This window comes from Pholcus phalangioides, unplaced genomic scaffold, assembly GCF_987345545.1.
Source record: "Pholcus phalangioides strain wild (caught in Gottingen) unplaced genomic scaffold, Ppha-v1.0 ptg000015l_1, whole genome shotgun sequence".
Classification (NCBI taxonomy): Eukaryota; Metazoa; Arthropoda; class Arachnida; order Araneae; family Pholcidae; genus Pholcus; species Pholcus phalangioides.
In genome coordinates, this window is record NW_028301608.1 from 644,832 (window position 1) to 669,221 (window position 24,390).

The 24,390-nt window shown below is 33.5% G+C and overlaps 2 protein-coding genes across 2 annotated transcripts in view; one reads left to right on the plus strand and one right to left on the minus strand.

The window, feature by feature from the left end:
* LOC149075194 (uncharacterized) overlaps positions 1 to 4,303 on the plus strand; it is a 47,542-nt gene extending 43,239 nt beyond the window's left edge. The window contains exon 5 of the mRNA XM_089242469.1: positions 13 to 4,303. Within this exon, the coding sequence (XP_089098595.1) occupies positions 13 to 106 (94 nt within the window). The 3' untranslated portion in view covers positions 107 to 4,303. The remainder of the gene's footprint in view (positions 1 to 12) is intronic.
* Positions 4,304 to 11,748: 7,445 nt separating this feature from the next.
* Positions 11,749 to 24,390, minus strand: part of Ttd14 (TRPL translocation defect 14) — a 63,759-nt gene continuing 51,117 nt past the window's right edge. The window contains exons 6-13 of the mRNA XM_089242468.1: positions 23,274 to 23,368; positions 17,009 to 17,113; positions 16,805 to 16,882; positions 15,769 to 15,864; positions 15,532 to 15,628; positions 15,331 to 15,422; positions 15,089 to 15,204; positions 11,749 to 12,677 (exon numbers count right to left, since the gene is read on the minus strand). Of these exons, the coding sequence (XP_089098594.1) occupies positions 12,458 to 12,677; positions 15,089 to 15,204; positions 15,331 to 15,422; positions 15,532 to 15,628; positions 15,769 to 15,864; positions 16,805 to 16,882; positions 17,009 to 17,113; positions 23,274 to 23,368 (899 nt within the window). The 3' untranslated portion in view covers positions 11,749 to 12,457. The remainder of the gene's footprint in view (positions 12,678 to 15,088; positions 15,205 to 15,330; positions 15,423 to 15,531; positions 15,629 to 15,768; positions 15,865 to 16,804; positions 16,883 to 17,008; positions 17,114 to 23,273; positions 23,369 to 24,390) is intronic.

A 24,390-nucleotide genomic window follows, 5' to 3' on the forward strand; every position in this document is an offset into this window, starting at 1 on the left:
CAATTTTTACAGGACAGACTCGGAAGGTAACTACAACTGTAAGAAATGGATGCCGGATGATAACAGCGGGAGAATGCGTGCAATATCAACACCACTGAAGTATTGAAGCCTGATCAGTGTGTACGTGTGTTAACATATGTAAATAAACATTTCGACTGGAATAACGCGTTTTTCTATCATATACTTCTTAATTCAATTACTCCAGTGAGGGCCTTCATAAATGTGAGAAAGCTGTCGTCTTCGAAATTCATAGAATGCTCACGATACAAAAGCTACAACTTCTATTTTATAGACGGTGTTGACGAACGGTAGCTTATGTAGCCTCTCTTCACACCTGAGATAAAACTATTTTATTTATTTTTTTTGATTGATTTGTGTTTATATATATATATATTGTGTCAAAAGACCCATTAAAAAGAAAGAAAAAAATTAATTAATAATTGGGTTGATACACAAGGACCATTTGATAAGCATATGGGTACCTACGGCCTTAACTTAAAAAAAGAATCATTTAATACAATTTAAAACAACTGTTCAGAGCAAATTAATTTAAGAAGTAACTCTCCAGAACTTACGAAAGCCGCTCGCCAGGACAGTGAGAGATCGGTGGTTCGATTCCACACAGGGAATGTGAATTTTTTTTCCGAACTACATCTCAATCTCGGCTTGGTTATCCAGGCTTTCGTACTTCGTATGAACAGCGGAGAGTGACATCGTTTCTTTCTCCAGAACTTATTGAAAGTTAATACAATTGAATAATCGAAGTCTGTATTATCAAACCCAAAATTTAATTCATTTCTATTATTGAAAGTTATAATTCGGCATTTATTATAAATTCAAAATTGATGAAAAATGACAGCAAAAATTAGGAAAGGAAATGCAGTTAGCACACAAAATTGAAGTGTCATCATTTTGAAACTTTTTCGAAAGTTCTTGACAGTTCCAACAAACACCAGTTTCACCTGTAAATGATGCGGTATTAGGAGAATCAAAAAAGTTTTTATACCGCACATTTCAGCTAGCACAAACAAAATTAGTTACGAAGATATTTGTTGGATTTGAAATTTAACAACCTAGAAGAGTTTCACTTCTAACGAGCGATATTCTCACGCACATTTTTCCCCCCGATAGAAATTTGGTTAGAAGAGAATTATATTTCATCAGAGTAAAATTCTCTCTCCTGCCACCAAATACGGCTCCTATTATCCAGCAGCTCATTTCAAACTTTAAGTAAAATTTGTTTTGTAATAATATCGTAGAACTAACAGTCAGTAACTTCTGGAAAAATTTAATCATCCTACGATTACATAGTTCTTATTTACAAAGCTTAGCAGCGTCTTTCAGAACCATCAGTTTCGGCTTGGGGTATATTTTGTGACCAGATAGTGTTGCAAACGGAAATTTTGAGTGCTTTGACACATTGAATTATAAATGATACATATCTACGAAACCTCTCGACTTTGCCCTCTTCGTTTTCATTTCGTTTGCATTTCATCTCTTTCGAATTACGCTAATTTTTTCAGTGTTGGTTTAATGATGATCACATTGATCATGCCCAGGAGGGCACAGTAAAAAAAGTTAACATTAAAAAAACTTCGGAGTCCCAGGAACGGGTTAATTCATATTACATCGATTCCAGGGGGAAAAATTATATCGGTTTGCGAACAATTTGGTTTATGAACAAACTTCAGGAATGAACTAAGTTCGTACACCGAGGGTTGACTGTATGCAAATAACGTAACCATTTTTGGATACAGTAGAACCTCGATTATCCGAACACATCTGGACTAAAAGGTGTTCGGAAAATCGATTTCGAAACTAATCGATAACGTAAAGGAAAAAATTGAAATATTCAGCAACAAATGCCTTCCCCCACCGTGATAAGAACTTTTTATTGTCAACAAGACGACGCAATCCTCCCTCTCATTAAGGCTCACCCATAGGATTAAGATAAATTTGTCAGACGAAAAAAAAGATGACAGCTAAATCTGCTCCTATTCGCGCATTTATTTGCTTGTGTGTCCAATTGTTTATAACTACATTAATTATGCCCGGATCCGCCCTTACATTTATAGCTCACAGGTACGGTATTTACAATTGTTTTGGAATATTGTACAATAGAAGGAAGCTATCGAGTTGGAAGGTAAGAAGATTCAAGTTGTAGGAAAATACCAACTGTTGAGCATCATTGACTGCAGAAAACTGAAAATGAGTTAAGGTTTAAAAGGTGTTCGGTAGACTGAGTTGTTTGGAAAATTGATGTTCGGATAAACGAGTTTCTGCTGTTTTCCTCGTATATGGTCATCTTGTCCTCCAATTTTCAATTAGAAAGTCACTGACAAAGCCGGTATATCCATACATATAAATTAGCATCATAATGCCCCCAGATTTCATGTCTATCTCCGCTTATCATAGGCGGAGATTGACTTGGAAGTCTGGGGGGGGGGGGCACGATGATGTCATTTCATATATACATTAGATCAGTCGACTCCACCTTTGACGCCCGTATCTCCGCCCATGCCACTTATGCATGTGTTCAAAAGCAATATTCGTCATGATATTGCTCATTGAAAATTAAGTGGGGTCAGAATTTAGAAAAGTTTAAATTCATTGTAGCTTTTGAATTTTTCCGTTTCTCACCCCCCCCCCAAGTCTGTCCCTTAATATAAGCTGTTTTCTAACTTTCAGCGATTTTTGAATTCAAATATCTCAGCTAACACTGCACTTATAATAGAAGTGTCTTATTATTTTAGTGGCTTAGTGGATACAGGGCAACGGCTTTCGAACTGGAAAAAACTAAAAAATTCGTTAAGACATAGTAAATAAACTTAAACTTTCAATACATAGTCTTCTTTTTATTTTTGACAAGATTCACAAAAATATACAGGAGATTCCTTCACCTCCTTTTCTTTTCCATTCTTCTTTTGCCTTATTCTATCATTGAGAAATACTTTTGCTTACACAAATAGGACCGGGTAAATATATTTTCTTTCCCGAAGAAAGTTTTACAAATATACAAAACAATATTTGCATCGGGATTACAAATATAAAAAAAGATCAGATAGTACAAAGAAAGGAACAGGAGAGAGACTTGGTGTGTGATTAGTTTTTTCCTCTTTTTTTTTCATGTAAAATTTGTTTTCTTCAAAAACACTGGAAAAATTCAAAACTTAGGAGATGCGGTTGAAACATTTGACTATCAGTAAACCGCTCGCATTTTAGATTGATACAAACATTTTGTATTTGACATAAGTAACAATTCCATATACTTTAAAAAAAATTGTGGTTGAACGGATATTTTGCATCAAGAAATGTTGCTTCTGTATAAAAACCACATGGCTACCAATCTTTGGGAAAAATTTAACTGGTGCCTTTCCCAGAGGAAGTAAATGAAAAACTGGAATTTGACAAGTGAGATCTACTTTTGAAGGTATTCAATGAAGAACTGTTAGCGTTGAAACAAACATCAAGTCTTTCGGCCCCTTTAAGAGGGAGGGTTATCAGCATATCCGTCATAGTTCCAATTTAATTCAAAGGAGCATAAAGGTAAAGCTCGATGTTAAGCATGGACGAAAGTGACATTTTTCAAAATAATTAGGAAATATTCATAGCGATTTTCCAAGACATCACACTTGTAGAAAAGTTTGGAAATCAGAATTGGCAGCGATGTGGCCTAAGCATACACAATTGAAAAATGCAACTGAAATTATACAGTTGTCAACATTGAAATTGCAACATCAAAAAAGGAAAAGCCATGGAATTATGCAAATTACAGAATCAATATAGACATGCGATCAAGAAGGATGTGAAAATGATTGAATTTTCAAAAGTCTAGCTGTAATCTGCGGCTGGACGAAATAATCACAAACTAAGAGGCACAGAATCCATCAAATCAAGAGCATTGCTTCAACACAAGTAGAAAGGAATTTCAGCTATTATGTTGCAAGAGGTGCACGAAGGCAAATCCCAGAACAGAAGTACTGTCACAGTACTGATCCTTTCATTACTGTGAGTGAAATTAGGGGCAACATTATAAGTCTAGAGCCTCAAACTGTCTTCATAAGCCATAAGAAGTCATTTATATGACATTATACTACGGGCATAGACGCCTACGCCTCCCAGTTATCAGTTGACAATTGAATAAGGAAACTCTGGCAATAAATTAATTGTTTAAGTGAATTTAATGTGGTACAATATTCTCTACCCAATTATTAAAAATCTCATTGATAGCATGTCAAGGTGTGTGCATATATAAGTTGTACAGCAAAAGATGGTTATACTGAATAAATCAAGCTGATTTGGATGCTTACTGCCTCATTTCTTGATCATTGAGTACCTTTAACATATCTATCGATCTTGTAATTTTCATTGTTCTGCCTCTTATTCTTCTCCCTGTTGCAACTTCTATGTTGAGGAGTATGATTCCAAAAGAAAAACTTTTTAATGTCAGAACAGCATTGTACATCCCCGGGCCTGAACTGGGAAAGAGGACAAAAAAATAAACTGCACAGATCTTCATGGGGGTGGGGTGGGCGTTGAGAAGATTAGAGAATAAAAGTAGAAACAAAGTTGACTTCAAAACCCAATTAAAAAAATGCTGCTATCAAAACAGGAGTTTAAAGTGGAAAGAAGGTGGCAAAATAGTTCCTCGCTTCCTGACAAAAAAAAGCCTAGTCACAGTCCTTTATACAACCATAGTGAACGAAAGAAAATAAAACAAAGGGAACATGCATTATGTATACCCAGAAAATATAACACATAGTATAATAAATAACTCACCATTAAATAACAATTACTTTTTATACAACCTTTGGTACTTACTATGATAGCCACCAACGTATTGAAGATGGAGAAAAGAAAAAAATGAAAGCACAAACATAAATAAATGAAAAGAATATGTAAATATTTATGAAAACATTATTCACTGAAAAGAGAAGAAAAATGTCTCCTATGAGCATCACCAACATCTTGTGGGTGCTACTGATCCCAAGAATTTGGAACCATTTTTAAAAAACTTCAAAATTGCTACAAATGACCTTTCAAAAATCTTGAAATAGAATTTTTCTTTTCTTTTCATTCCTTCCTTAAAATACATAACTTGAAAATTAATGGGAACATGCAGAGATATAGTATTTGAACAGCACTTTAGAAACAAGAATTTTTACCTTTCAGTAAGTCAATAATTTGTCAATCCCAAAAAAAAGACCCTGAAATCTCGATTTTCTCAACAATATGTACATAAGCTACGTCAAGCATTTTTCTAGCAGTTCTACAACCATTGACACTAATTAAACATTTGTATTCCGCACTATTCTGAGAATCACCCCAACAAAAACATTCATTCTAAAACAAGCAAAATCACTCGTAACGTGATCAAAAAAACACATTTACACTTCCAAATTTCAATCCAACACACCATAACAACCGATATCTACACGTGATAACTGAATAGATTTAAAGAAAAAGGATAAAAATGAATCTATTAATCTCCGCCAGAATTTTTACACATGGGTTTTGAAAACACTAACCTCACAAATATTCAAACTGAATGATAGAATGTATCATCGGAAAAAAAAAGAGAAAATCAATGTCTATCTCTAAATGCTCAAACAGAAATAATATAGCAGATCTAAAGTTTATGGAACAGTTGTTGTACCCGAAAATTATACATTACACTACTTTGTAACTGCTCTTTCTCTAACCATTTACGTTGGAAATGTTAGACGGCGGGTCAATAATTATGAATGAATCGATAGAAAATAAACATATTGCTTTCTGAAGAGCAAAAAAAAAAACCCTGAATTTCCAGATATGAATTGAAGGCACGATAATGAACAGGAACCTTGTTTTTTCAAAGTATCTCTACTTTCTAGGTGGTTCCAGTGGCATAGTTATAATCTCAGGAAAAGACCATGTTTGACAAACTGAAAGGACAATTTGGTTTCGATGATAACAAAAGAAAAATCAATGAGGATATTTCAGCACAACAATCACATTTATTTTCGAACTGACTTCTTCCAACCAATCTGTCACAACCAACAGTAATAGTAATTAAACTAACACCTATATGGGTATCAGAGACATTAAAATTCCTTTAAATATTAAAAAAAATTAAAGTCTATCAGAACAAACTAGGGCCAGTGGTTCCCGAATTATTTCATAGGTTTTTTTAAAACTTGTTTCTCGATTTTGACACCTTTGTTAAAAAAGATGGAGAACTTTCTGGAAATTCCAGTTTTGCTTCATAAGCAGCAGAGAGCAAGAAACCATTGAGTTATCAGTTACATGCTTTATTTTTGATTACTAAGAGTATAAATGGTTATCAAGTAGCTCAGCTAAGAGTTAAGATCTGTGACATTGTTATTTATGCTGCAAAAGATTGAAACAAATTTCTTGTTAAAATCCGTGTGAATCTAAATTCCATGCAAAAATACATTTGAGATTTTCAAAAACATTGTAGGGAATTTTACCCTTTTGCAGAAACATGACATCATGCAAACCATAGCAGATTAATGCTAAGTCATCAATCATCGCCAACCCAGTAGGTTAAATTACCTGTCATTACTAGTCTCAAATCAAATCTTGTCAAAAAAAAAAAACACTATCGGCCCCGAAAAGAGACATACAGATTCAATGTAACATATGGTCATGACCACAACTAGAGCCAGAGGGGGTGCCAAATTCACCCTTTAACTGCTCCTTAACATTACACAGTGGTGCCAAAATGAGTGATTGCCCTAGTTGACAAAGTATCTAGTTGTAGCCCTGCATATGGCCAAAGTAGATACAAGTCATCTCGCCCCAATTTTGGATGTCAGAAGATCGAATCGATGCTGGCTGTTTGGCAAATTTTTCATTTTCCCCCCCAAAAAATATTTTGTGATTTGACGGCAATCACTACAATTCGCATCATTATGTTTTTGTGTTATTTTGAGGGATTAAAAATGAGAGCAACAGGTTTTTTTTTTTCAGGTAAATTCTTCGGGAGTAACTTTTCCTCAGAACTAAGAATGTTTTTATAATCACGGGCAAAATTTGGGAAATAAAAGAATTTTGGGACAGTCTGAGCAATGGGGTAGAAATCCAGCTTGGACTTGGCAGCCATGTGATTGGTGCCTCAGTTCTGCACATTAAAGTAGAAAAATGTTTGAAATCTTATCGTAATGGGTACAGTGGGATGTTTTGAGATCAACTACTTCCTATGTGCATTGTACACTCAAGCAGATCAGAGTACAGCAAGAGTCAATAATCTGAGTTGACCGAAATCACCTCAAATAACTCAAAAACTGATTAGTAGAAAAATAATGGAAAAAAATTCTTTTAGTGGAAGGGGGTGTTTCTACTACTGTTCTGCCCTTAATTTGACTGCCCAATTTATTACGCAACTGCTAAGACCCATGATGGACTGAATTGGGTTTAAGCAGCTTAAGGGTATTTCAAATATTGGGGTGCGAAACTGGTGCGATTGCTGTAACTGTAAAGGACAAATAACAAGTAATGTGTTGAATAGAAAGTGGAAGAGGCTACGGCCACAGGGACTCAATATGAATGGTAATTTTTTTTTTTTACACTAAGATTATTGTAGTGACCTGGGAGAAATTCTTGCTTGGGAAATCCAAGACAGACCTAGATCAAGACCCCTTCAAAACTGAAATTACATTCGTCAGAAAAATGAGATAAAAATAAAATAAAACTTTCTTGCTAAAAGACAGAGGCTTTGAAAAAGGAATTCAAAAAATTACTGCACCTCAGATTATATAGAACCTTAGTTTCGAGACCATTCTATATATAGGAACCCTGTTGTATTGTGGACATTGAAAGACATGGTTTACGAAGATGAAATAACACATAACAAAAACTAGAACATATAATTTGCTTGAATTGTTTGATACCGTCATACTTTTTTTTTTTCAAACCATTTGCGAAATTTTTTTTTTTCTTGATTATGCAAAATAAATCTCAGGCAATACTTTATTTCTTAAAGACATAAAAATATTAGTGTGATAAGGGATATCAAACAAATTACAAAACATATGAACACACAACATGTAAAGTATATAAGGGTTTATAAAAAAGGTTGTGATTTTCCCTCTTATTTTTATTGCATGCTTTTTCTTATCGCATAATGAATTATGCCCTAATCTTTGGTATTCATTACGTGACCGTAAACTAATTCCCCTACAATAGAAACATTTTAAGCTTGTCAAAAGTTGAAAATATTTTTTTACAAATGTAACGATCCTCAAAATAACTGATGATGAAAATGTTTAGTTTTATTTATTTCAATATAATGTCCTTCCTTCCCATAAAAGAGTTACTATTTTTCAGTACTTTGAGCAAGAAATTGATTGTCAAAGTCCTCCGTAATCAATACAGCTCCAAATTTCTTCTATTGAAAAAAAAAAAATCACAGCCTTTTCTATAATTTTTGGTAGGTTAAAAATATCACATCGAATAAGACAGGTATTTTAAATGACTAAAAGTAAAAATGCAATTTCTTTCCCCCTCCTAAACGATCATACATGAATAACCAGAGATTATAACATTAGAAATAAATACAGCAAAAATAAAGTTCACACTTGAATATTTACAAAAAAATAACAGGGTGACCATAGTTTTATTAAGAAGAAAACTGGATACTGCCAAAAGTTATTATCTAAAAAAAAAAAAAAAAAAAAAAAAAAAAAATCAAGCAAAACAAAGAGCTGAATTCAATTTGAATTGGCGCTTACTGTTGCAAAATCTTCAGCGTATCTGGCAGTGAAAAATTTGTTTCACGTATTAAAAAAATGTTACACATGACATACATGGAGCTATCCATACTTAGAATAAGACAACCATAAGTATTCTTTATGATCATTGTATAATATTTTATCATATATATTGTTTGTAGTTTTTGTGATTGCATTTTTAATTGGGTTGCTGTATATTTTAGTAATCTATGATCTCAGCCACCTCGTTAGGCATTTTGCCTGTTGTGGCTTTGTTTTTGTATTTATCAGCATGCACATCTCCAGATTAACAAATGTTTCCATGCAAATAAAAAGGTCACACATATAGTCACATTAAAAACTGATGGACAAACTTGACAATACTATCTAAAAGGTTTTTTGGATTAAATTAGTTTTGATTCTCAAAACCGATCTAAACAATTTTTTGTCTTTGAACAAGTAAAGAGATCTCTCAGAGTGCATAAATCGGTGAAATGCATTATTTTTCTCCCCCTGTTTTGTCTGCATATTCTACTATAACAGAATAATACTTTCTATTTATCAGAAGAAAAAAAAAGCAGTTAAACGGATAGAGTTTTAATGAAGTTACTTAAGAGAATATGTGTGGAGTCCAACAAAACTAAGCAATATGTAAACACTTCATAAATAGATACTGGATTTTTCTATTTACTCTCTTGTTCACAAAATTACACAGCATAAAACATTTGTATGTTTGTTGTTGTTGTGTTTGTTGAGTGTTTTGTTGCATTCTTTAAAGTATAAAAAAAATTTCATATCTGTTTTTAAATGGTTAACTCTGCAGTTTTGCAAATTATTTACATAAAGGATTCCAGCTAAGACAACTAATTCAAGAAGTTTCATTGAAAAAATACGGCATTTTTATCAAAACGGCAGTGGAACAGAAGACAAATGAAAAAAATATGGGACATGGCCACCCTATTACATACTATACATAAAAATATAAGTACTTCCCACAAGCATAATAATCCAGCACAATACAGACAGATTTCATACAGATTGATTACATAATTTAAAAAAAATCTAATCATAATAATAGCTCAATCTGAAAATTATCCAATCTTTGGTAAGAGCAAGACAATAGCTGATCTACTCTGTAAATACTGCAATCAAATTTACCATGTCAGCATGCATTAAAATTTAAAAAATAAAAAAATGTTTAACTTGATCATTCAATGATTTGCAACATTAAATTATTAATTAGCTACAACAAAGAAAATATCACAAAAATTGCTGTTTCCCAGCAGAAAAATTCAATAAATGATTCAGAATCAATAAAATTTGATAAAGAAATTGAGTATAAGAAGATGTACGATTACAGTGTTCTCATTCAAAAGAAATACCATAACAGCGATAGACATTATTTGTCAAAGCTCACAAAGTTATGACCCAGCTGAAACCTGACTAAATCCAACTAGAATGTTACAAATATCCAAAGAATTCTTTGTGGATATAAGTTTTTAATCATTAAAACGAAACAGAACATACTCAAGCATCAAGAATAAATTGATGCATGAAATAAATTGTTGAATGGAAGCATTTACACACAACATTTAAAGAACATTTTCAATGATAGCAAGAAAGCTCAACAATATATTTTTAAGATAATTTTTAAAAATCGCATAGATGAACTTCTTTTTTTAGACAAAATTTACTTATTTTATTTGCATAGATTCTCGAGTATGTAAAATTGTTTTGAAGAAATAAAAAAATATATACATACAGACATCCCTCACTTTATGCGATTAATTGGTTCTACAAAATGATTGCACTAAGTGAGTTGAATTTAACATGGGGAGATAAGAATAGTGTTTCTTTGAGAGAGGTAAGAAAAAAATAAACCAAACTTTCAGCAGCAAAATATTTTTTTAATGAAACTATTATACAAATACACCACAAAAGGCAAAAGGCCGAACGAGGTGGCTGAGAACTTATTAATAAACTTATATTCAAATTTATTAATAAATCTCATCAATTCAAGCTTGATGAATAAATTTAATTGATACTTTCTATTTCTGCCTTCACGACTTCTGATTGATTCTAATAAGTGTGGATGTTTCCTTTTCTGAAGAGCCCAACATGATACATTAGTAACTTTTTTTACGAAAGTGGTTGAGATTTAGCTTACAAGCAGCATTATTCATCTCCTTGTAAAAAGAAGCAAAGCTAGAGAATTCTGAATATCCATCCAAAATATGACAATTCCAGATTCATTGGGATCATTTTCTTTGACTAAATTTCGATGAAATAGTTGGATGTGTTACCAAAAGGTACTCAATTATGAGATCGATTTGAGCGTTTTCTACATGTTTGTCTCGCATATATTAACAAATCCAAAGGATCATGTCCTTTCAATTATGCATTATTATATTATTACCTCTAATTTGCAAGTCTATTTTCAGGACTAAAATTAAACTACAGACCAAATAGTGCAATTCGTAATTTCTAAAAAAAAAAAAAAAAAAAAAAATCAACTTTTCAAAATTGTGTTAAGTGAGAGATACCTGTATATGGTTTGTTAAGGATCAGCAATTGAATTTAAAAAGAAAAACTTTCACTTTCTTCAGATTCCTTAGTTAAATTTGTTAGGAAAAAAAAATCATTTTCATAATGAAATATAAACAGCCTTAGAAACAAATTTTTCTAAACATAAGACCAGGTTTATAGGCTATTTAGAAAAAAACTTTGTTTAATGGATATAATTGACCATTCAAGTTCAATGGGTAATCACAGTTTCAATGAAATTTTTGATTCACTCTAAAGAATTCTCCAAAAATATTGAAGAATAAAAGTAATTTTATGTCTGCAAATGAATCAATTTCTTTTTTAATATTTACTCACTTTTTCATACTTATTTATCATTTCAATATAAAAAAGGAAACACAGCTTTTCTCAGATAAATGTAAGGAAAAACTGTTGCCCGGGTATAAAGAAAGACGATATTGTTATTAAAAACAAAATAGATTGAAAATATTTCACCAAATATTTGAGCATCTACAAACAAAAAAACTGACAATTTTAGGAAGATAATTGATATCTCTTTTGCTCGTGCTAGTCAATAATTACTTTATGCCACAACATGAAAATTAGCCTCAAACACTTAAGAATATATCTACATTTTTCCTCTCTCTTTTAAAAGTTTTGAAAATAATACCTGTATGGGGGTAATCAAAACACGAGACAAAAAATAAAAATAAAAGAGTGATCAATACTATAAAAATTTAGAGATTCACATCGAATAAATATGGTTTATCACAGAGATTCTAATTTCTTTGATAGATAGGGAAAATAAATGAAGGGGAAAATGCCAGCACAAAAAAAAAAACAAAAAAAAACCACAAAGTATACAAGTAAATATGTATCATAAATAACTGTATGCACAATCTACAAGTAATCAAAATATATCACTTGAATACACGTGTAAATGAAAATGCAAATTTCTAGAATCACTAGATAATATACAGAGAAAATGAGGAAAAAAACAGTTCCAAATAGTACATTTACTGGGAAGAAATCTAGGAGTATCGAGTATAATGGGTGACCTAGTTAACAGTGCATAATGGACTAGTGCACCGATCACACCTAAAGCTAGGAATTGAATACTGATATCCGTGGACTAAACATACATAAAAATATATAACAAAAGCACATACAATTTTATCAGTAAAGAAAATAAAGGTGGGGAAAAAAAACTGTTGTATTCTAAATCAGCATCCTTCAATGATGGTCTTGTAAGAGCCATCTGGACATTGATTAATTGGCTCCATCTTGCTTGGGTTCCATTCGCCTTTATGAGACAAGTTGAACATGGAATAGGATGGATCACCGGTAACTTCTCGTTTAACATCCAGAAAAGCAGGGAGACGAGACTTGAGCTCCTCTCCTTTCAGTGTTGTGTATGTTTCCAAGAGAATCAAACCTTTACACCTAACAAGAAAATTTGCGGCATTCAAATCTCATCAAGAAACATGTTTAAAACAGGTTTTAAATATTTCATCTTTGTCATTTGCTATTAGTCAAGAAATATGTGCCACAATAATGATGGAGACTAAAATTATACGACTTTTTTTCCACTGGTCAAGTCACCCACCTCTAGACAGTGTGATTTTTTGACAAAGAATGGAACAAATCAAATCTATAAATTTACTCAATTTTTTTAAATGGGCCACTGTTTTTAAACTCATCCATCATTCAGAGGCATATGCAGAGTGGAAAGGGCAGTTCCCCTCCCCCAAGCAGGCCAAAAATTAGAAAAAAAAATTATATTTTGGAAAAAGTTAAAATATCGAAAGAAAATACTTTTTATGTGCCATTTTAACAAATTTCTGCCAATTAAAATGCTTTATGAAGGGTAGTAACTCAAAATATTTTGGGAAGAAAACTTTTGCGCTCCCTCCAAAAGGTGGATTCTACGTATGCCCCTGCCATCACTATGTTATTTGAGGGTCATAAAAACATTAGCCCCATACTATGTTACCCTAATTCTCTTAGCTTAATAAATGATTATTTCCACGATGATCAAATATGGTCTATTTCAGTGGTGGGCCCTAGCCCGAAAGCAGAATATGCTGAAAACTGCATAGTATCAATACCATTTTCAGGGGAAGAATTTTAAGAAAAAATCTTCTGTGTAGAAAACATTATGGGAAATTTACCGCAGACGATTTGCACTCATTGATTATTTTTGTCGCACCACTGTCATTTTCTGCACATGAGGGCTAATTAGACCGGGACCTACAATTTATTGCCGATTCTGAATGGCAGGCTTGTTTTTTTATACTCATTGAGAGGTTGGTGTGCTAACCCCTCGATGGGGGACTCCCTGCGGTAGCAATTTTTTGTTGCGGTCAAGTAGCCGTTTTTTGTTGTACCCATGTCAGGAAAGTTTTCTGACAAGGACGAACCGGGTATCTAACTCGCGACACCTCTAAACATCCTTTGGTATTTTAGGTGAGTATCTTATCGACTGGGCTACCACGCCCTGATGATTTTCAGTCAGCTGATTGCTTGTTGCAAAATGCCAAACATTCTGCTTCGAGGGCCCTCATTACAATTTTATACAGTCTGCAGCAATGTGAAACTACTATATTATTAAATAATATTTGCTATCATCGACTCTGTGTTTGTAACCAATACCTCAGTAATTGGTATCTAATATCTCAACCCCTCAGGAAATCTGCACTCAGACTTCCCCCTTTATTATTTAAAACATACACACTTAAAAGACAGTACAAAAAAGACGAGGAACGACATAATACATGCACAAAACAACAATGCAGACAAAAAAAAAAAAAAAATGAAACACACACTTTGTAACCTGTATAAGGATTTTACAAAATTATTCTGTCAGGTGTATAGATAAGATTAATTTGAAATTATTTCCTCTGATTTTTTCATTTGTGGTCTGTCTAAAAGTGAGTGTGGTCTGTAACACTGTCAAGATGATCATGTTGGTCACCCCTGGTCTATTTACATATTAAAAAAAAAATACACAAAATAGTCACATATTTACTTTCCACATCAAATTTTTTTTTAGAAAACCTTTTTTCCCCCAAAATCAGATTTAAAAAAAATTATGGTACGCAGTTTGATAAAAATGGAGCTGAAAGATGTTGGTGGAAAGAAAGGACAGTTGTGATTAATTAAGGGAACACTTAATAAGGGAAGACTTGATTTTGTCTGTCTGTGTATCTTCTCTATACAAATCTACAATTTCCGACTGATATCTACCAAATTTTGAATATAGACTAAACACGACCCAACTTGAACGATTTGTAAACTTTAAAAGTAGCGCGAGCTGGACAACTGGACAAAAACTGTAGGGTAACAATGGTTTGTGTGCCTTAACAATGACTTTTGGAATGAAAGAGGCAGATGCCTGAATTTTTCGCGTTCCCGTGAGTATCATGTTGAAGGCCTGCATACTCTCTGTAGAGAGACTATTTTAAATGAGAACCTGAATCGCATTCGTACCTCACAGTTGGATACCCACATAAAAACCAACTTCCGTCGGACACCGTTGTGCAACCTGCAGGGAATGAATTGGGTCTTTTCAATGCAAGATTATTTGCCTAATGATATACAAACAAAAACAGGATACTATTCCCACTAATATAACAAATTTTAAGCACAATTGGCTCTTAGTAAAAAAACTTGAAAATGCAGAATTTTTTTCTTATTTTTTTATTTGGATTTGTTCCACTGTTAAACTGGCAATTCTATTGTAACTTGAGGTTTTGTCAGTTCTTCTCACAAATGTATTAAAGGAAAACTGCAGTAGGTACCAAGTTAGAGACTCTGTGTATAAATGAAATGGTTCACTTAAAAAAGTTGCATACCTTGGATGGCAAGGAGATTTATAAATATCCATTTGCATGTACATGTTGTTCAGCATGAAACACCGACGTAACTTATAAACAGTGTAATGCTTGTCGTCTCTCTGACTCAACATGTTCTGAAAACAAATAAAAATAAGAATTCTGAAAATGAATAGTCTCAAAAACAGAGGGAAAAAATTTTGATGCAGTTCATTTAATATTAATGTAATGTTCATTTTCTCGTAATAAGCAATAAGTCTTACAATATAATCTCTGTGACTTATCTGTCTCTTGACTTCAATGACCTGACTGTTAACGTCACACCGTCTTTGAGTTAACATATAGCTCCAATTACCTGCACAAAATAAAGCAAGATCATTTTTAAAACAACCTATAAAATAAAAGTTCACACACAAATTATGTAATTATTTCATAAAATCAAATTTAATCGCAAAATTGCTCACCATTCTGACCCCTCTTGCGCAATCTTGCTTGGATCTTTGGATTCACTGAGAGCAGATAATCATGGACAACATCGAAATCTTTGTATGGTGGGAATTTCTGAAAGCAACAAAATTCCATTGAATCATTCAACTGACACTAACTTAAGATTTCATCTTATATACATCCACATTCATTTTCTATTTCACTTCTGCAGCTCATGTTCAAATCAATGATATAATTAAAAAATTCATACATACTATATCAGGAGGCATGCTGCCAACTAAGAACTTCAGTTTGTGACTGTTTGTGGCCAATCGGTCGCTGGTGTCGATTCCGATTCTCGTGCACACACTCTAAAAAAATATATATATTGCAAAGTGACATTATACTAATTTAGTGTTTGAAAGCAAATGCAATGATCACCATTATGAAGCCGTCTCAATTGAATACAACCAATACAATTTACCCCACATTTTAGTTCTTGGAAAAAGTCTATTCACAAAAAAAAAAAAAAATATTATATATATATATATATATATATAGTCGAACCCACTTATAATGAAGTCATAAAAAACAGCAGAAATATTTTTTACACGCAAACTCTGTTATATCTGTAGCAATTTGATAAGTAAAGAGAATTAATATGAAATTCAAGGATTTTAACTGAAAAAGTTTGTTATATGTACAAATTTGTATAACATCAAGTGTTCATTATAAGTGAGTCAGATTGTATCTAACTTATGTGATGTGTGTGACAAGTTTTTTAGGCGCTTCTTCATTTATAGCAAAAATGTTTAAAATGTTTGCAGAGGTCTGTCCAGACTTTTTATATAGGTCCTGTTTTCTGAAAATTTTCCTTATTTTTGGGAAAAGGGTCATTTATTTTATAAAAAATAAGTAATTTTGTGGGAAACGAAATAATCTAGTTAATTTATCACAAAAGAAATGAAATGACAAATTTATGATTTCATTGATTTGTATTTTGGGAAGGGTCAGGTTTTTTAGATCCTGATTTTTGTGAAAAGTCATTTTTGGATCCGAAATTTTGTGAAAAAAAGGTCTAGAAAACACCCAAATTTTGAGTGGACAGATGCCTGGTTGGCACGTTGACTGGAGACCGAGTAACTTACAATCCCACAGTAAATGTGTGGGAAAAAACAAGGAATCATAGTTCAGTTGTAATCATGTGAAACAGAGTAAACAAAGTGCAGAAGTCTTGCTCGTCTTGCAAATACCTCATACACCAAAGTTCCACAGCACTTTAAAATTGCTTTTGTAAAAAATTTAACTTACAGCAATCAATCGGCGAAGCTTCATACCAAAGTCAGTAGAATTATCTATAACATCTATATATGGATGTCCAACCCATGCCTGAAAATAAAAATGCATGTCATTCATTTGTATCAAGTACCATGATCGTGAGCAAAATACATTTAAATGTTACAAGCAGTTAAACCTCACATTGATTTAATGGTATCCGTAGAAATAATGTCTTACTTCTGCTGCTCTGATATCTCGCTGACGTGCAAGTTCCAGTCCTTCTGTCCTGCAAGCATTATCTTCTGTATTATAAAATGCTTCTGCACCATTAGCAGCAGTAATCTAGGTGAAAAAAGATAGTGACTAGTGCAAAATCAATAGACTGAAAAAAAAAAGTGGACTCAAAATAGATTGTAATATGACTCGCAGTTTTTTGCCAACAGCAATTTATCCAAAAATTCAAGTGGGAATATGGAATCATCCAGCCTTTATCTGGGTTTGGTCCCTAGTGATTATTACTTGCTCCTTCAGAGCTCATTCAGTTTATTTTTTTAAATTGGAGCACTCACTCAAATTTTTGATACAGACATCAAAAATATGTCACTGTGTATCTGGATAATCACAATTAAATAAAGCATAAATTCCCCAAGGTGTGGGTCATAGGAATGAACTAGTAGGGTCACGAGAGATTCTCTGAAATAAAAATGTCCAAATAAGAAATTCATTCTATGTTTTGCAATGCAAATAAAAATATGTAAAAAAAAACCTTTACTCAACTGAACTACTTACCATGCATCATATAATAATGTAATTTCAAATTCTATTTGTAATCAATGTATCAATTTAATTTACAATCACCCGATTTCAAAATTACATAGGTATTTCTCAAAATTAAAAAGCAATAAGTAATATGCATATAGAAATTATATATATATATATATATATATATATATATATATATATGCTCCAAGGTTGAAATATTCTATCTGCTTCCATAGCTTAGATGGTAGAGCACTCGTCCGGCAAGCGAGAAACTGGGGTTAGAGTCCCCGTGGGGGCAGTGATGAATTTTCTTCCTTGTAATCTTCATCTCCAAAAATAACCAGTTTTTCGATGAATCTTGTAATAAGTAATATGTTATTTTTTATGGGGAAATGTCTACGTATTATGACCAATAGGACTGGGTAATGCTGAAAATTTTACATTGTGATACATTGTCAACTTTACATCACAATATATTGATATATACAGCTGCCACTCAAAATTTATTTACCGATAGGTGGCTTCATTGGGATGGGATTCATCTTAATGGGGAGGTCTCCGGGAGGTGTTTACGATAGACTTAAGTCAGGTTTGTTTTACTCCCAAACCGTGTAGACAGGAACGCAGGTTAACTAATGTTAATAATAACAGTATGCTTGAATGGCTTCTCGATTGACACTAAATCACAGGTCAAATTGAAATGTGTGCTAATAAATGCCAGAAGCTTGGGTAATAAGAAAGATTTTTTAGAAACTATGATAACTATTGGGGGGGGGGGGGGCTTGATCATATAGCCATTACAGAATACAGAATCTTGGGCAAACGATGGAGATGAATCTTTCTTATACATCTCAGGATACAATACTTTAATAGATCGGATAGAAAATGTTGTGAAATCTTGATATACGTGAAATCATGTTTGAAGGCTAGACAGTGTAACGTGCAGAGAAGTGTATTGAAACTACAGTGGAACTTCGGTTAATGAGCTTAATCGCCAATGTGCTTGTTATTCGAATCAAACTTCTTCATCGGAGACAATGGAAACATGGATAATTCATTCACATGAAAATGACTAATAGAGTGTCATTCATTCAATAAATCAACACTATAATAAATACGATAAAATTTAATATAATAATGTCATAAATAAACATGCAATGCAATAATGTTTACAAATTAACTTTGTCTAAATGACCAGAGAGAGGAAGATTATAGTTTTGGGTGAGTTGGTGACTCACTTCTGTATTCTTTTTTGTATGACTTTAAAAATGAACCTATCTACGACACTTGCTTTTGCCACATTTTTTTATTTTTATTTTGGTAATTTCGGAAATGAGAAATCTCACTACTTTTGGACAGATTTATTGCTCGCACTGCTACAACTATATTTCGGGTGGTTTGCTTCTACAAAGTTTTGCACAGAATTCTACGTCCAACACATCTCTTAATCTCATTTGAATAGAGGGTCTCCTCATTTCTCTGTCTACCTCAGACGAGGTTTCGTGCATAAGCTCTTGCTGTGGCACACAATTTAAAATTCACCAGTTCGCCTGTGCATATGACCATGTTCTTCCACAGTTCTTGAATGAGGGGTTCATGAACCTCCACTTCCATGGTCTTTCTCGAGAACACAATCTCTCCTTGTTCTTGCGCTAACCCCCTTAAAGTCACGTTCAGTAATGAAATCAGCCCACAGTTTTCTCCAAGCACAATTGAAAAAATACTTTGAGTGCACATACGCGTGGTTACGATGCTACATCTATAGTTCGTTTCAGGTTAACTTTGCAGTGAAGAGGAAGCTACGAGGGAACCGCATCACTCGTTGCTATGACAACGAAAGACTTAACCTATATATCGATGCGCGGCCTCTGTAAGGTATGGCTGATTCTCGCCAATCTTGCAGAAAAAAATATTTTTTACGTATAACGTAATGCTTGTAGAAAAAATTGCAGTCAGTTAGTAACAATTAGCTAATGAAAAAAAAAAAACATTGTCGATACTTTCAGAAATTGAAGTGCGGTTTTTGAAAAGTATCTTAGTAACTCCTATTAACCCGGTTTTCACGTTTGAATTTGGGAATAGCCCCAAATAATAATAATAAAAATGATAAGGAAAAATTTAGAATTCTTTTACTCACTTTTCTTGCCGAAATTTCCGTTGCTCACCCACCCGAAAGCATATACGTCGATGCCACTTGTTATCACTACAGTTTTAGTCATTTTTTACGGATTCCCATTCTATGGAATCCTCACTTGAAGTTGTAGAACTATCGGATTCTCTATTACTTATTAATTGTTGTTGCTCCAAAATGTGTCCCATCAGGCCATCTGCAATCCAAAATTCTTTCCTTTTCAATAATGTGCTTTATGCATTATTGCCAAAAAGAACGGAGAACGTTTTAGCGTGTTTCTATCTCTGGTGAAAAGAAAGATACAACTGTCACAGAAGGAAAAAATACACTGCAAGCCTAAACCATTGTGGGTCTCTCTCTTGCTTATTTATATTTATCTGGAGAGACACCGAAGGGGCATCTGGAGGAACAGCCTCTGCTGTGGGCAAAGCTGCATTAAGAGTCTTTCAAGCGACTTTGGCTGTGGGGGAGAAGATGGCGTGTTGGTGTGGGTGCAAAAGAGACATTACTTATGTCAACACCCTCCGCTATCGGCTATTGGAATTCAGAAACCATCCCTATCCTACGAACACGGCAAGAAATAGATAATTTTAAAAAAATGGGGGGGGGGCTGGAACCGTAACCTACACCCATAAAGAGAGCCTCTCACAACGGTATCGGCGCTGTCGTGAAAGAGGGACACTTCCTGTAATCTATGAGTGAATATCTGAATTCGTTGGAGGCTATTTTCGGGAGAAAAAAAAACTGATTGAATATTCGTCTGGGTGTGTAGGCCTATAACTACATGCAAAACTGAATGAAAAATTGTATCTATTGGAAAATTCAACAAAATGACGATATAATATATATATAATTGTGTTACCAAAAAAAAAAAGCACAACAGTGATATTGGCAGGGGAAATTTCTTGGAAATCGTGCCAAAGTGTTCTTGAGCTCGCCATGGATTTTTGATAATGGTAACCAATATTTTTTCTAATTTAAAAATTTTAAACGAATATACATTGGTTCAAAACAGTATTTTTGCAGTATCTTTTTCGAAATAAAAAAAAATTGAAATATTCTATATAAATGATCGTCAGAAACCTCCGATGTATGGGAACTATATTTTGCGGCGAAGGAATACACTCTCTACCTTTCTCTTCACTGCAAAGTTAACCTGAAACAAACTATAGTATCATATCGTAAACAGTGACATTTGTATGGGAGTTAATTTTTATGAGTTAGGCATGAGGGTTCTGACCGAAGATGGTAGGGGAGAATACTACCTAAAATTTCACAGCAAGTGTGTAGACGAAAGCGAAAAACTATCAGCTCAGTTGTGACGTGAAAATAAACAAAGTTTATTTATTCATTCAATATTGAGCCGAGGCCTATACAAGAGGATACGGAAGTTAAAAATATTTGCTCACAATGCAAATCATCACTCGTTAATTGAATCAAAATTTGTTCACAATTTTTGCTTGTTATGTGAATTGCTCGTTAAGCAAAGTTCCACTGTATATCGGTTGAGCTTAAAAACAAAAGGTATCAAACTTATTGTAGGGATTTGTCACAATCCACAAAATAGACATCCAAACTACATCACCAAAGTTCATGACGAAATTTCCTACATGTGTAAGCGTAAGAGGGGGTTATTATACTACTTCTTCAAACCGAGCACAACTCAGGTCTATCGCCAGACGCAATTTACTACCTAGTGAGTTGTGCCGGAAGTGTAAGTGTGTGTGTACCTAACAGTCTGAGTGTGTATCTAGTGTTGTGTATGATTTTCAGTGCTGCCATCTATATCTCAGAAGTTAAGTGAGTGTAGTATATAGTCTGAATATTTGTACTGTTTGTAGGTTATTATACTAGGGTATTTCAATTACCCGGTATTGATTGGGAGTCCGAGAAGGCATCCCCACGCAAGATGGATTGACGAGATCAGGAAAGTGGCAGGAGTCAACTGGATAGCTAAAGCATTAGACACAGCAGAATGGAAAAATTTAGAGGAGAACTTCATCAAGCAGTGGATTGAAAATGGTTGTTGTTGATGATTGGGAGAACCTTTCAGCTAGAGATCAGTATGAAAGACTTTCTTAAAAGTTGGTGCTTGATCATTTTTTGTATCAGAAGCCACTGGGGGTACTACTTTTTTGGATGTTCTCCCTAGTTCCGATGATTTGTTGAACATGTTTCAGTGGGGGACGAGTTTTCCTCCAGTGATCATTGTGTCCTTAGTTTTCTCTAACTTTTCTTCAGGTAAGATTGATGACAAAAGACTAGTTCAGTGATGTCACGTGATCATAGAAGCAAAGGAGGTTAGTTACACCTGGCTTCCCCTTCCTGAACCCATGCTGATTATCCGACAATACATTATTCTCGTCTATCCACTTCACAAACTGCCTTTTGATGATAATTTCCAAAATGTTCGAGAGGGAACTCGTCAAACTCACTGGATGATAATTGGACACAGCTTCTCTACTACCCTTCTTAAACATCGGAACAACGTTAGCAAGTTTCCAATCTATTTAAAATGGAATAAAATTTAAAATGGAAAACACATGCTGATGAAATTTCAAAGAAACTCTGTTTCATTGTATATTAACATTTTTATCTTAAACAAAGTTACAGCCAGGTTCTTGATTGATTTATATTATGCACTGTTTTATTCCACTATTTAAACTATGGTATAATAATCTGGGGTGGAGACTATAAAACAAATTTGCAATCAATATATCGTGTCAATTCAAAATAAATGTTTTAGAACCATGAATACTGTTAGTCGTCCTTATACTCCAATATACAGAATCTTAAACTTATTACTTTTTAGATATAATGCTATATATCAAATTCTTCTTACTCTATACCAGGATAAATCATTATGTGTACTAAATAATAATATACCATAGTGACAACCAACTGAAATTTTTACTATACCGCACTGTCAAAAAGAAATTTTCCGGAAACATTTTTAATACTTAGCTCCTAAACTTTACAATGCATTACCTTTAGAAATTCAAAATTTACCTACCTACACAAAATTCTAAAAAGCCTTTTTCAAATTAATCTTATCAATAGACGACAGACATATTTTTATAACCAATAGAAAAATTGTTATTACTTTTATGCCTGAGTGTGCAATAATTCTAACTCAGCATCAGATATGAAATTTATTTGAATGGTATGAGAATTGTATTTGAATATAAGGAATGTATTTGTAATTTTATATAAATTATAAATATGTGTATATTTATAATTATTTATACTGTTTGATGTATGGATTTTCTTCAACACATTTAGCACATCTACTCTATTTTTACTTATAGTTTGATCATAAAAAATTGTCCACAGGCGACTGTATAGGCCCCAGCCTTTTGTCAATAATATATTACACATTGTAATTTATGACATATCTTGAACTGGAATGAAATTTAAAAAAAAATTCCCTAACGAGCTTGAGGCATCCACCGATAGATGTTGTCTTCATTCCCAACCCAATGCATAAATGTCAATAAATTGGAATATAGTGATATGAATCGAGTTGGTGTGTGGCGAAGTAGTCAAGGACCCTATTTCTTAAATAAAAATGTGCACATGTAAGAAACTTAGAAAAGACTCTCAACTCACTAGATGAACAACTTGATTATATCGGTTGTCTCTGATCTCCACAGTATTCCACCCATTTTTAGCCAAAATCTTATTCCAAGCGTCTTTAGGAATAACTGGAAATAAATGGGAGAGAAAATCAATTCTAAAAACAAACTCAAACATTTTTGTAAATAATATTTATCCAAATCAGTACAAGCTATACATACAAGGTATATCCAGAAAATTCAGTGAATTGTCTGACATATCAATGGCAATGAAACTAGTATGTGGTTTGTCCAGCGAAATATCAAGAAGCCCTCTCTTTCCCCCCCCCCCCCACCACTTAATATGAAGTACATATGATCTCCAGGGTAAGCCTGCTCCAAGCAGTCAAAAGTCAATGGGAAAAATATGGCCACAATGCAATTGAGCACTGAGTGAACATCAAGTTCTGCTACAAGAAATAAGCTATGAGCAGAGAATGTGTTTAGTTTGATTCGAGTAATAAAAGGATTGACGTAGGGTTGGGTTTGTGACATCAAAAACTTTTGTTAGCCAACATATTCAGTTTGAATTATTTTTTCACAATGTACACATGCATTTCGTACACATTCCTCTCAGGAATTTCTAATGAATTGGTACATGCAGGACTGTACTGTGTGTGTGCATGGTCCAGACATACTTATGTTGTCAGAGCTATGTGTGTTTTGTGTTATATTGGCGCTTCCATCTGCCTTACATATTTTGAGGTAAAAATGACAAATGCTTGAATTTTCATAGCTCATGAGCATCATGTTGAAGGCCTGCCTGCTCTCTGCAGAGAGATTTTTTTCAAACAGGAGAACGGTTTGCATGTGTACCTTAGTCGGAAAACCAACTTCAGCTAACCACCAGTTTGTCATCAACAGGATTCAAACTTGGGTCGGCACAATGCCCCACACACTCGAACAGCAATTAAGAGTAAATTGTTATTACAACTGCTAAACTACACAAACCTCACCAACATGCCGTAAATTTAAGAATATAAAAAATTTCAACTGAACTTTGAAATTTATCAACTTTCCAAGCGAAATTCATAATTGCCTGGTTGGCCTTTTCCTTTCTCTCTTCCAAGTGAAAGTTTCAACTTTAGTCAATGATCACATAAAACAATTTG